This window comes from Equus quagga, chromosome 6 (assembly GCF_021613505.1).
Source record: "Equus quagga isolate Etosha38 chromosome 6, UCLA_HA_Equagga_1.0, whole genome shotgun sequence".
Taxonomy (NCBI): Eukaryota; Metazoa; Chordata; class Mammalia; order Perissodactyla; family Equidae; genus Equus; species Equus quagga.
In genome coordinates, this window is record NC_060272.1 from 103,191,917 (window position 1) to 103,206,660 (window position 14,744).

The 14,744-nt window shown below is 36.1% G+C and overlaps 1 protein-coding gene across 4 annotated transcripts in view; it reads right to left on the reverse strand.

Annotated features, from left to right (window-relative positions):
• The window catches only part of LOC124240871 (COBW domain-containing protein 2), a 46,003-nt gene that overhangs the window by 7,755 nt on the left and 23,504 nt on the right, over positions 1 to 14,744 (reverse strand). For 3 of the 4 annotated variants that reach the window (XM_046664047.1, XM_046664046.1, XM_046664043.1), the window contains exons 9-11: positions 12,423 to 12,467; positions 7,011 to 7,067; positions 3,775 to 3,826 (exon numbers count right to left, since the gene is read on the reverse strand). In XM_046664047.1, the coding sequence (XP_046520003.1) occupies positions 3,775 to 3,826; positions 7,011 to 7,067; positions 12,423 to 12,467 (154 nt within the window). The remainder of the gene's footprint in view (positions 1 to 3,774; positions 3,827 to 7,010; positions 7,068 to 12,422; positions 12,468 to 14,744) is intronic. The other variant, XM_046664045.1, reaches the window with a different exon arrangement.

The following is a 14,744-nucleotide window of genomic DNA, read 5'->3' on the forward strand; positions in this document are numbered from 1 at the left end:
AGATTTTTGTATCAAGGATGACTTTGCTTTTGACAGGTTAGAGATATGATAATACTTCTAAGAGGTACAATTAATGCCAGTGTGAGCTAAAAAAAACTTTTAAAATTTAAGACAATGCATCTTGGAGGTCAAGGAGAGAGAGAACACATTTCAGAAGTAGATGTTTTTCTGTACTAATAAACTCTTGTCATATTAGACAAACCTTGAAGAAGATGAAACCCATACATTCCCAGTGCAGATGAGGGTCACAAGTCCTAACTGGCTCCATTAATAAACATGCATAGATTGCCACTTAAGACTCCTCATCTACCTTCCCACCTTCCAACCCCAGGTTCTCCTTATAGGGAGTGAACAAGAAATTCATCAAAAATAGAGAACTGTATTAAACATTTATTCAGGAATAAAATTTTAATAACATACATAATATGTCCTAGGTATTACCCATTTCAGACTTTTTTTCCCCAGTTTATTTTTGTTTTGAATCTACAATTAACTCTCCTTTTCCCACGTCTGCAGACACAAAGCAAAATCTGAAGGCAGGCAAACTGAAGAGCAGAAAACTGAGGCAATAATTCAGAAAACTAAAGCAAAACAAGGTAATGCCCCCAAAATAAAATTTAAGACTGAGTCCTAAATTTTAGGAGTTTGTTTGGGCAGGTTTTTCTTTACGCTACCCACCAGTTTTTCTCTCAGTTTTCTACTCTTTTGCAAACAATACCTAATATGCAATAACTTCTATATGCTTTCTTCATCTGGAAAACTAAGCCCGCTAGCATGCTTACACCCAAAATCTGTGAGCCACGCTCCAGTCCTCTGCTCCTCTTCGCCTGTGTAATCTCTACTGTGACATCCTGCCTCCAGGTACAAAGCTGAATATTTGGCATTTTCATCCAAATCAGTTTACCTTCCAGCTTTCTCTTTTTCTAGGTTCCTCTAGTCAGTCTAAGCTTGTTTCCCATCGCTTCTCTCTCTTCTTACTACTTCATCACCAGTCACTAAGTCTGCCTGTGAAACAGCCCTTAATTTGTCCCAGTTCCATTCTCACTCTAACCAACAGAGCCCAGGCCCTCATCCCAGGGTGTCTGGACGTCTGCAGTATCTTCCTGCTTGGTCTCATGACTCTCCACTCCAATCCAGCTTACCTGACACTGCCTGACAGCACAGCATGCGTTCTCTCTGCCTAGCAAATCAAAGCCCAACACCTTACCTCAGGATTCCAGTACCAAGCATTCTGCACTAGAGTCCTGCTCTTCCAGAGCATTCTTACTTTCCCACTTTTAAACATCTGGATTGCTCTTTCCATTACTTCTTCCAGTCAAAAAATCTACCAGTTCAAGGTTACTTTTTGATCTGTAAGTCAGAATAGCAGTTACTTCTTTGGGAAAAGGAGAGTCTGACTTCCAAATCTTCTACATTTTGGTCAGAGTGGGAATCGCAGGAATATGTGTTTGTGTGTGCATATGCACCGACATATAGGTACAAATATATGTAAAGGTATACTGACTTCTACACTAAAATCCTGTATGCTTTACTGTATGTACAAAAAAAAATACTATTTTTCACAAAGCCTCAGATCCACTAAAACAAATGAGACTGTTCACGCCTCTGAATCCCAGAGCCCTTTTCTGCAATATTATATTCTTCCCTATTTTATATATCTAAAGCAGGAAAGTGCATCAGAATATCCTATAGAGCTTAAAAAAATAAACTATTTACTAGTGAAATGACATAATGTCTGGGATTTACTTTAACACACTCCAGCAAGACTGATGGGTACATGCAAGTTCATTATACTATTCTACTTTTATTTATGTTTGAAATTTTTACTTAAAAAAAGTTTGGGGGCCAGCCCTGTCGAGTAGTGGTTAAGCTCTGAGCACTCTGCTTTGGTGGCCCGGGTTCGCAGGTTCAGATCCCAGGGATGGACCGACACCACTCGTCAGCCATGCTGTGGCAGTGACCCAAATATAAAGTAGAGAAAGACTGGCACAGATGTAGCTCAGGGCTAATCTTCCTCAGGAAAAAAAAAAAGTTTAAAAAATACTCCAAGAAAAGAAATGTTGAGAGGACAGATGAAATAAAGTCAGTAAAACGTTGATGGCTGCTGCAACTGGGTCATGCATACAAGGGGTTCATTTTACTATTTTCTCTATTTTTGTGTATCTTTGAAATTTTCTGTAATAAAATGTTAAAAATATACATACCCATTAATATGAACATACTCAAGTCCTACTTCTGGAGCTCTGAGGGGCAGGGACTAGGGAGTATCCAATTTTTTTAAAAAAGCTCCATAACTGATTCTGATGTATACCCCTATTTGAGAATCACAGCTTTTCATTCCTTTAACATGTTCACTGTGCACCCACCATATGCCAAGCTCTGTGCTAACCAATGAGGAATTTATATTTAAGGAATTTATAGACTACTGCAAAGGAAAAACATTTCAACCCAAACTACAAGGCATTATAAATGTCATGATGGGGTACATTTAAGATACTATGGGTGTAGATACTGGCCATTATAAAGGTTCTCCAAAGTAAGTACTACATACTCTTTATCTTTTAATCCTTATGAGTCTTAGTACGTCCTTCACCCAGAAGGCCAGCAAGAATGTACTTCAAGTTCATTTTTCTTTTTTGAGGAAGATTAGCCCTGAGCTAACATCTGCTGCCAATCCTCCTCTTTTTGCTGAGGAAGATTGGCCCTGAGTGAACATGCATGCTCATCTTCCTCTATTTTATACATGGGATGCCACCTCAGCATGGCTTGATAAGCAGTACACACGTCCGCACCCAGCATCCAAACCAGTGAACTCCAGGCTGCTGAAGTGGAACATGTGAAATTAACCACTGTGCCACCAGGCTGGCCCCTACTTCAAGCTCATTTTTATGACTAATGTTGAGTGCTGTTGCTTTTTCCAAAAATTCTACCACCAGGGACTTTTATTTCTTTCATTCATTCTTCTATTAAGGTAAGTTTCTCAGAGAGAAGTGCCTCAAACATGGTAGTAAGCTTCCCATAAATATGAGCCAAAATGAAGACAGATGAACAAGTGGCTGTTGTTATCTGGGACCTATGAGAATTAATTATCATTCAAAAAATGAGGGACAGTCTCAAGACAGAGGGGAGAAGACTAGGTACACTGCTCACTCCCAAACCCCCTTCCTCTCACTGTGTTTAAACGGAACAAAGACGTTAACCTAAAGCTCCCCCATCTAGGACTTGCTGGAAGGAAGGATAGGTACAGTGAAAATATATTTCGTTTGTTCCTAGCATCTTCGATATTCACCTCAGGAATTAGATTTTAGAGCTTGAAAAACACCTTAGGGAATTCAAATTTATAGTGCTATCTGAAGGTGAAACTCAAAGCCAATTTTTAATTAAGCCATGGATACTTATACCAGACTTTTCCTTAATAAGTTAATTTTTTTTTTTTACTTAATATAGTTGAAAATAGGCTGCATAAAGAAACCCCGGGCAGCTTTTAAGCAGTAATTTCCATCAGAAGAACTGATCACAATAAGCTGAGTGACCTGAAGAATGGAGAAGCTAGAAAGCATGACTTCCTAGGATTCTAAACAACTCTGGTTTGATGACTTCCTATTATGCGTTAATTAAGAAGCCAGATTAGATGATCTCAAAAGCATTCAAATTCTGAAAAAGTATCAACAGTTCAAAAATACTTTCTAAGAAAGAGTTCTAACAAAAGAGTCCTAAACAGAACCAATTTCGTTAAAGAGATACTTTAAAAAGACTTTTAAAGATCTTTTTTACCTGATCAAGGTGAGGTTGTGCTGTTGGCAAATGTTGAAGTTTTTTCTGCAAACTAAGAACAACTGATTATAAATTCAGAGACCAATACACTCCTAATTTAACCTTATACATTACTTAGAGATGCAAAGCTAAACAAGAAAGAAACTTTACACAGTTAAATCTATTACATAGTTCCAATTTTACATGCTGTTCACATATTAGAGAAAAGCTGGCGGATTGTTTAAAATTTCTTAAAGTTGTTGTAACTGTTTAAAATTCTTAATAGTTTTAAGAATTTCATTTAAATTTACTTATTTTATTTAAATTTTACTTAAATTTATTTTATTTAAATTTAATTTCAACAGTTTGAACTGTTCAAAAATTCTTTAAAAAATTCACATACATACATATATACATGATATAGAGAAAAACTAATCTTTAGAAACACTATTTTGTGTGATTAAATATGTCAGTGGATTTCTTTTAAATTCCAACAGATCTAACATAAACCTAGAAAAATATACATAAGCATTTTACTACAGCTTGAAATTTTATCAACTCTCCCCATGCTTCCTAATATGAAAATGCTGGTACCTAAAGAAAGTTAGAAGGGTAAATTTTCCTTTATCAATGTTTTCCCTTCAACATATCCACTTACTGAAAAAACAATAGTAGGGGCCAGCCCCGTGGCCGAGTGGTTAAGTTTGCCGGCCACACTTCGGCGGCCCAGGGTTTCGCCAGTCAGGATCCTGGGCACAAACATGGCACCACTCATCAGGCCATGCTGAGATGACGTCCCACATAGCACAACCAGATGGACCTACAACTACAATATACAACTATGTACTGGAGGGTTTTGAGAAAAAGAAGAAAAAAAAGAAGATTGGCAACAGATGTTAGCTCAGGTGCCAATCTTTAAAAAAAAACAATAGTATCCATAAATATAAGTCTTCTATGTAGTTAATTACTGGTGATTGAGAGAGAACAAAAAGTCAGAATCTTTAAAATGCACTGTTCTGATACGAAAAGAGCAAGAAGATCAGGATGGCACAACAAATTACAGCCATAATAACTGTAGCATACATTTTGACACTGATGGGGGTAGGCTGGGAGGAGGAAAAGGACTTAAAACCTTGCAGATGTTTAGCCTTGAAGAACAGTAAGGGGTAAATTAGTAACAGCCAGTTTAGGAAAGAGAGGAGGCTTGTAGGAACTGTTGGAGGAATGAGTCTCACTGGGGGGTCTGAGTAGGAAAAGTGTCAAATTAAATCCTTCCCAGCTGGTTGCTCAGGAAAGGATTCTGTTTGGCAACTAAACACAATGAAAAGTTATGCAAAGGCCTTATCCATAGCAGGCCATCACACTGAAAAGCTACTTCTTTAAGTGTCACCAATGCATTATAACAGTTTTAAGAAAGTATGGAATGAAATTACCTTAGAAAATGTTTCAAAAGTCTTATGCTTTTCCCTTTGCTCAATATTTAATGTTGCTGGACAATGAGTGCCTAAAACTTCCGTAAGGAAGGAAAACGTTTTCCTTTACCCTCCTAGGTCCCTGGCTGGGTCTGAAAATTAGACTGAGAAAGATAGATTAACAGGAGAAAAGCAAACAAATTTATTTAATATAAGTTTTACGTGACACAAGAGCCTTCATAAGAAAAAGAAAACCTGAAGAAATGGTTAGACCTGAGTGTTTTTATGCTAGGTTTGATGAAGAGTGGAAAGTCCTGGAAAGGTATAATAAGACAGAGTACAAGCTAAGTGTAGTAAACAGGGGGGTAATTCAGCAAGGGCTGTTTCTTCAGATTCCTCAGACATAAGGATGCTCCTTTCCTCTGGGTATAAGGAGAGTACCTCTCACGTGAGGGTCTTATGACTCATCTACTTCAGAGGAAATGGAAGAAAATATATGTAAATCATGTATCTGATGAGGGGTTAATACCTAGACTATGTAAAGAACTCCTATAACTCAGACACAACAACAAAAAACAATCTGATTAAAATATAGGCAAAGTACTTGAATAGACATTTCTCCAAGGATAATATACAAACGGCCAAGAAGCCTATGAAAAGATGTTCAACATCTCTATAATCATTAGAGAAATGCAAATCAAAACCACAATGAGCTATCACTTCACACCCATTAGGACAGCTACTACCCAAAACAACAGAAAATATCAAGTGTTGGCAAGGATGTGGAGAAACTCGAAACCTTGTGCACTCTCGGTATGAATATAAAATGGGGCAGCTGCTATGGAAAACAGTACGGCAGTTCCTCAAAAAATTAAAAATAGAACCACCATGTGACCCACTAATTTCACTTCTGGGTATGTATCCAAAAGAATTGAAAGCAACATCTCAAAGAGATATTTGCATACCCATGTTCACAGCACCATTATTCACAATAGCCAAGAGGTGGAAGCAACCTAAATGTCTATCAATGGATGAATGCATAAAGAAGATGTGGCATATACATACAATGGAATATTATTTACCCTTAAAAGGAGGGAAATTCTGTCATTTGCTACCACAAGGATAAAGCTTGAGGACTAAGTGAAATAAGCTAGTCACAATAAGACAAATACCATATGATTCCATTTATATGAGAAATCAAAAGTAGTCAAATTCATAGAAACAGATAACAGAAAAGTGATTGCCAGGGGCTGCAGGAGGGGAAAAAAGGACTTGTCATTTCATAGGTATAAAGTGTCAATTTTGTAAGATGAAAAAGTTCTCCAGATCCACTGAACAACAACGTGAATATACTTAACACTACTGAATGATACACCTAAAAATGGTTAAGATGATTAAAAAAAGGTACTGATGTCCAGGGAAGAAAGATACGTTCTCCTTCTTATCAAAACATTCCCTTTGGGGAAAGAGACAGGAAACTGACCCATTACTCAAGGGAAAGAAGCTGTCTGTGGGAACACCCCAAGCTAAAATTTTCTATGTATTTCCTGCATTTTCTCATAGGAAGAAAGTGTTACACATATCTGGCATAGTAATATTAACAATTAGTCTTTAAAGTTAACTACCATTTATACTATAATTCCTATACGAAAATGCATTGTGATTTCCAAACATCCAATTAAAAAAACATTCAAGAACATAACCATTAGGAATGGCCTTGTATGCCAAAGGAATGATAGGAAGCTTAAATCAAGTGTGCAACTGCGTAAATCATTCCTGTAACTGTTCCAACTGTGGAATAAAAGGTAGATTACAATAAAAGTGACCAAAATACAGGAAACATACCTTACTCCAGAGAGACTGTCAAAGGCATGCAGATCTAATACATTAGAGAGATCAACTCTATAAGGAAGAAAACCAACACGGTGTGAAATATACTCAATTAATTATGAAAAAAATCTATAAGGCTCTTTTGCCAAAAATATAGACAAAGGTTAATCAGTATATCACACTATTTTTGGAAACACCTAAAAATGACAGGCAAAGAACAAAAAGTTTGTTGTAAAAATTTTTTTTATAAAATTTATACATAAAATTCAAAAAATTGGGTGAATGATTAAAGATCAAGGCAGAAAATTACGTGGTTATTGCTTCAAAAAGTTACAGTTTGTTTCTTGTTTTTCTTATTTTCAATTGCCTTTCCAATCTTGAAAATTTATGAGCTTTTCAAATACATTTTTATAGCAAAAAAATCAGTTAAAGAACTGAAACTTTTCAAAGCAGCAGTTTATTACTCAAAAGATGAAATGAGGGAGGTGGAACAAATGGAAACAATATAGTAGTATGGGTACACTATCTTTGGAATTTCTTTCTCTCTTTTATTCTACCACCCCCTTCCATGATACAACGGGTAATATAAGAATGTGAGGAGCAAAACAACCAATGCATAAATATTCACTCTAGGATCCTTATCTATAACCAAAGAACGTGGTCTGATTTCATTTCCTTCAAAATGAAGCTGCATGTAGAATGAAACTTAACAGTTAGTGCTCTCTCTCTCTGAATAAACATTATTTGTTTGAATTATTTAGTAGTAATTAAGCCTTATCAAGAAAGTAGTCATTCAAATCAGAAGAGAATATCATACCACAATTAACATTAGGTTTGGTTTAAATACATAAACATAAAGTTATAAAAACTAGTGATTTGGTTCCAATTTTGATGTGAACCTATAAAACAGCAGAGGACAGCGATTTCTCTATAAGCAAAGCTACAATGAAGAAATGTTTAAATAAAATGACAACAGTATAATTAAATTTCAAAATTAGACTGCAGGACCTTGCCATTTATTAAATTTTCTCACAAGGAAAACAAAATTTTGTTAGTCAAATTCAAGATTTTTTTAAATGCACAAACATGTAAGCTAAACCATCTCCTTTCACTGAGGACTGCCCAGCTGTGCCTGCTTTGCTCATTCTCAGCAGCCTGCCATGTACTCATACGTGTGGCAACAATACTCCGTTAGATTGTGAATGCTTATCCTGGCCCAAAGCAAATTCCCATCTTAGTAAAAGAATACTCCAAAGTTCTATGTTAATAGACTGTAACAACCTTTCAAATTCTGGACATTCTAGATGAGCAGAATTAGGACAATGATCAAGCAAAGAAGTAAATGTTCCATTAAAAAGTTCTTGAATATCAATTTACATAGGAGACCAAAGCCTTCACATTAAACATATTTCCTTTCTCACCATCAGAGTTGAACAAATATTTATATTGACAAGTGACAAATGAAATTCTTCTCCAAGTTTATCATCTTTACCTTAGAAAATAGCTTAAAGTTTAAACATGCCAATTGTATGAATATCAAAATTCAGGCCAGGGACCGGCCCCATGGCTGAGTGGTTAAGTTCACATGCTCCACTTCCACAGCCCAGGGTTTCACAGGGTTGGATCCTGGGCACAGACCTAGCACCACTAATCAAGCCATGCTGAGGTGGCGTCCCACATAGCTCAACTAGAAGGACCCACAACTAGAATATACAACTATGTACTGGGGGGCTTTGGAGAGAAGAAGAAAAAGAAAAAAGGACTGGCTACAGATGTTAGCTCAGGTGCCAATCTTCAAAAAGAAAAAAAATTCAGGCCAATTGTGTGAATACCAAAAGTCAGTTTTGAGACAGGAGCTTCTAAATAAACTACAGTTTCACTGGACAGTGTCCTTGAGAATACATGTCATAGGTTTAGAGATAATTCTGCTTCATACCGAGATTCTTTTGATATTTCCAAAACAGACAGGATCAACAACAGATCTATGAAGGTTAAGTTCTACAGAAAACAATAAAATATCAAAGTCTCTCACTGTATCTCATCAGATTCTCAATGGAGAGAAAAAAAGGAAAAAGTCTCAGCTTCCACGTGAAATTGCCATGGACTTTCTGGGAATCTAGTACCACCATGAAAAATAAATTCCCTCACTCATCCAAGGCACATGGCTAGAAAACTAATTTCCACAGCATCAAATGTATTTAATTTCCTCCTTTGGAGATAAAAACACCAGATTTTTTCCAAAACATTAACATTGAAAAAATAAATAAAAATAAAAAGACTATTACCATCATGTAAAAACTGAATGGGAGAAGGAAGCAAACATACAGAGGAAAGAAAAAAACTTCCAAAGCTCACCTTTTCTCCTAATTTCTAGAACTATCTATGCCAGGAGTACCTAATCTTTTCCCTATCAAGATATTTTCCCTATGTCTAAAGACTGCTTTAAGTAGCCCGTCTAAGACCAGAGACAGGAGAATGGAAAGGAAGAGGGCTCTGCTCTCCCAGGTGGGGAGACGAGATCAGGGGCTGCTCCAGGGATCCTGTCTATACCCATCTTTTCAAAGTTCAGTGAGTTTCACAAACAGGTGCCACCAGCCACTCCCAGATCTACGAGTTGTTGATACCATCCCAACAGTTAAGTTCTGAACTCTAGAACTAAATTTCCAAATGCCTTCCCCAGTGGCATCTTAAACTCAATGTTTACAAAACTAAACTAATCACCTTTTCCAAACCCAATGCTATCAACACCCTACCCCAAAGCTGTTTCTCCTTCCTGTATTTCCTAACTTGAAGAATTATCCCATATTCAGTCTATCTCCCAAGGGTTATCCTGGTTTTAAAAATCCTTCACTATTTCTTTGCTACCTACAGGAGAAAATCCAAACTGTGCATCATGGCATTCAAGACCATTTGTGGTAAATTCTCCATCTCTTCAGTCATACATTTTTCTCTCTGCAACATCATACCACATGTTCCAGCCATTCGAAAATATTCACAGGTTCCAGGAATACAAAATTTTCCTTATGCCTGGAAAGCCATTGCTACTCTTGTCCACCTGGAAAACTCCTATCCATTCTTCAAGACCCAGGTCAATGATCACCTTCTCAGTCAAAATTTTCTGACTCTTCATCAAGAAGAGTTGAGTAGTTGTTCCTCTATCTTCCTGTTCTTACAGGACCCTGTGCATTTAATATTCCTATTATATCAATATTTAATATATTGGTTTTGCTTATTTGCTTCTGTCTCCCCCAAATAACTGATCTCCTTAAAGGCAAAGTTTTGCCTTATCCATTGCTTAAATCCTCAATATGCCATAAAATGCTTAGCAATTAGTGGAATACTCCATAAATAGTTTGTTGAACTGATTAACTTATTATTCACCAATTGAATTTGAGTTTTCCTCTGTTCAGTATACCTAAGTCTCTAAGATTTAAAAAAAGTCTGGAAAAGATAAGAATGGCACTTTTTCTAATCTTCCACTCCTACTTCTGAAGTCTTTGTGGTCCTCTAGAACTTCCATTTGCCTCAGAATCAACTTAAGTCTTACCGATAAGACAATGCTACACACCATTCTTATTCCTTAACTTAAATACTGCAGTTTTACTACTCTCAGCATTTGTCAACCACAAAATGCTTACAGGATTAACATTTTTTTAAAAAATACAATAAAACAAAACTTCCATCAGAGTGATCTTAACCATTTTGTTGAGAACCAAATCTCTAGTTTCTAAACCAGGAAGCTCAAGTTGCTATGCCTCAAGGAATTTGGGGAAAATTTCATAGAAGACCAAATAGTAAGAATTCTACCACGGAGGTCTAATCTTCACTGAAAAGGATCCTAATCCAATTTCAGTCCTCATGGCATGAAAGTACTATTTCAGAAAGTCCCTAGATTCTCAGATGCACTGGCAAACACTGGACACTGAAGAAACAGAAGAAAAAAGGAGATTTTATTGACTTGTTCATTCATCCATTTCAAGTAATGAAATTTAATCACTGCATATTTACTGTTCTAAAATACAACAGAGCAAATGTTAGAAATGTCACATAAGCATCAAAATTATTACATAATAAAGTATTCAAGATAAAATCTTTATGTAGGACATAAAAGTTTAAAATGAAAACAAACCAAAAAAAAAAAACAATGAATCCAGGGGCCTTTAAAAAATTGATTTAAGATGTCTAAATACGAACCAAATAAATGTTACTACAACAAAATCACAGCTATTTAAGAATATGATTTTTAAAAACTTGAAATTCAAGCATTATGTGGTTGTCTGCGTGTCATTTCGTAAAGAAGAGAAAATTTAAGGAGAAAGGAAATGGCAAAATGCAACAGGAAGAAGACAGATACTGAGGAATGGCTACGGTCTGAGTTAGGTTCTCAGAGACCTTCTCCTTTGGAATTTGAACAAGGCAGGGAGCACATTTGGTGGGTGCCTGGAGAGGACTTACACTATGGGCATTCTTCTGCTACCTCTGCCAGCGGATGAGCGGCTTCTGAGAATGCATACCAAATTAATTCCCCAGCTGTTCACAGGCATATAGGCAGCTGCTGCTGTTACTGCCTCACACTTAGGGTAGTCTGTCAGCACCTCTAATCTCTGCCATAGCAGACGAGCCACTCAGCTAACGCCTCTGCTGCACTTCCAAGGAAGGAATCTCTGAACTAAGGACTGGGTGGCACTGCGCTGCCAGCTGTAAGCCTTGGAGCTGATGTCTGCGTGCTGCCGGGTCTATCAGCTGCTGAGCCATTCTCAGCACGGGAATGAAATGAGCTTAACAAAACACTCCTGTACAGAAATTTTCTGAAATCATGATAGTATTCAATGGAAAACAGAGTTCAATCTACAGAAATCCATTTTCCAGGTGTTTTAAGAACATATCTATTTTATAAAGTAATCCACATCTGTATGAGTAGAATAAAAAAGGGAAGAACCTAAGGAAACGAAAATCAAAATTTAAAAAAAGAATTCATCAGGAACTCAAAGGTAAAGGTTCCATGTACTTTTACAAGACAGATTATTTTTGCAACTATGAAACACTAAGAAAGTTTTTAAAATATTAAAAAGCCATCAAATACCTCAAACTAAGATTCCTAATAATATACTTTTTCAGATGTCTAAACTAGTTACTTTCTTGAGTGGTTGAAAGTCCTATGTTTTCATCCTCATCAAGCAAAAGCTCAGTGACACACTACTATCACGGCTCCGCAGTCTTAGTTACAAGAGGGAAAAGCAAATAATTTAAATATGCCAAACTAATTTATAAAGAGCACTCAAAACAACATTCTTGGGCCCCATTTTTAAAAAATGCACACATATCTTTCTTTTATTAGTATCAAGCATATTTATCAAACACTCAATATTTAGTACATATTAACTAAAATTATTCATTGTTAATATTAATAACAGCTTTTAAAAGTACCTTGATCTTTCTGTTTCTAAAATTTTTCCCAGTCCATTTATTAATCTGAAATAAATATAAAAGTGAGGAAGAAAAAGTAAAACAGTAAACGTTGACTTTTTAAAAAAGCACACAAGCCACCTTATTTCTAAAACAGGAAGTAAGCACATAGAGATACACCTGGAACTAGAAAAAAATAAATAGAAAAAGAAGACTTTTTTATAGTTTATTTTCCTTCTAATCATAAATCAGGTATATTACACTTAGATATTAAAATATGATATGCAAAAATCTACTGTACAACTGACAGACCACGGGCTACTTTGATTTATAAAAAGACTCTTTACTTTAGAAAAAATGATTCATAAATAGCCAGTAATTTTAACGTTCTTAAAATGAGTACATAAATCAAAATTTTTATTGATATGCAATTTTCTCCAAGCACACATTGTGAAAATGGCTATACACATGCTAGAAATAAAAACCTAGTTATGAGTGGCTTTGACCCCAGCCTGTCCTCACTATTCACAGTAACACTAAGTCACACATCCAGGTTCTTTTAAAGAATAACTTCTTCAGTTCCCTAACTAGGATCTCTACCCACTCTGCCGGCCCTCTCCTTTCTGATACTAAGAGAATGAAATATGGTTCCCTTTGTATGGCACCAAAAATAGTTGTTAAATCCTTTTCAACATACTGTACACCTCATCTATTTATCTTTTTATCATCAACTCCACTGCCTTCAAGGTTACTTGCTGAAGATATCTGCTATTTGTTCAAGCTTGTTCTCACAGGCAAGGCTTCTCACATATGATGATTTGTAGGCAAATCTACTATTTCACAAAATTCTTAATCTTCTCTTTGGCATACACTCTATAACCTGATAGCCACTTCCTCTCAAACATGTGTACCTTCTTCCAACTCCCCAAATCTAATTCCAAGTCCATCAGAAGTCTGATGTACAATGGAGGGTAAAGAGCCAAAGGATCTATAATTTATCAAAGTGCTTTGCCCAAATTCTTTTCTCGTATTACTGTACAGTACAGGATGGTAACAAACTGGCTAACAGTCAATATTGCTGGTGTTAGAGATCCAGCTTAGACAGTCAATATGCGGATAGAAAAGCTGAGTAGTAATAATCTCTCCTTTTATGCCAAAAATGTTTGTTACATAGATTATGTTCTCCTTTCTAGCAATCACAATGATGCATAGGATTTTGAACAGAGAAAATTTAGAGCAGTATCAAAAGGATAAAAGAAGTAATCTTCATTCACCGCTTTCATCTTTCTACACTCTTCAAAAATATCAACCGTCCTTCTATTTCTCTAATTTTTTTATTCACTGAAACTTGAAATTACTATGTAAACTAAGAAAAAAAATCTACACTCTATTAATGATAGTAATAGCGAACAGAGCACTAACTATGTGTCAGGCACCATGCAAAGTTTACCAACACTGCCTCATGTAATGCTCAACCCAAACTTATGAAGTAGGTATTATTCCTGTTTTACACATGACTTAAAAAGAACACAATGAGAAACAGACCCAGGATTAGAAGCCAGGCAGATTCCAATGTCCATGATCTTAAACACAATGCAACACTACCTGCCCTCCACATGGAGATATTATTATAGCTTCTTATAGTAAAGTCTGAGAGGATATTACTATTAAAATAATACCAAATATACAGAAAAATATGAATTTATTTCTTCCACAATTATTACTCATTGCAGCCAATCTCCTAATGAGCCTTATCTTCATTGATTCAATTTATAACATATACTATATGAACTGGCACTGAAGGATTCAAAATCTGATGTCAGCAGATTGTATTCATTAAAGATGACTAATAATGAAAGCTGTCAAATGTCTCTTTGTAGATGGCATTTATTACTTTAGGTCTTACAAAATAATTCAAAATCCCTGAATTCTAACCTCATTTGAAAAGTCCAAATGACTGTTGGATCATGTAACACATATTTGAGTACCATTCTTATTGTCCTATGTTGATCAGCCTTGGCCATGGACACTGAAGACATGAAAGCAAGCTGGAAGACAGGCATGGTTAGTTGACAGTTAAGGAAGACAAAGTCAGTGAGGATTCAGGGAAAAGTGAGACCACGTGAGTCAGGGAAGACTTTGAAAGAAGGGAGGGTGGGGGATGGGCTCTAGAGAATGGATAAAATTGCCAAAAAAAAAAAAAAACACACACACACAGAGATGATGAAGGAATTCAAGGATTGAGAGTGAAAGTAAGAACATGGTAAGAATAAAGAAGGGATCTGGCAAGACCTACCCATGCAAAAGGAAGTAAATTGTCCTGGGGAAAGTTATGTAACTTCA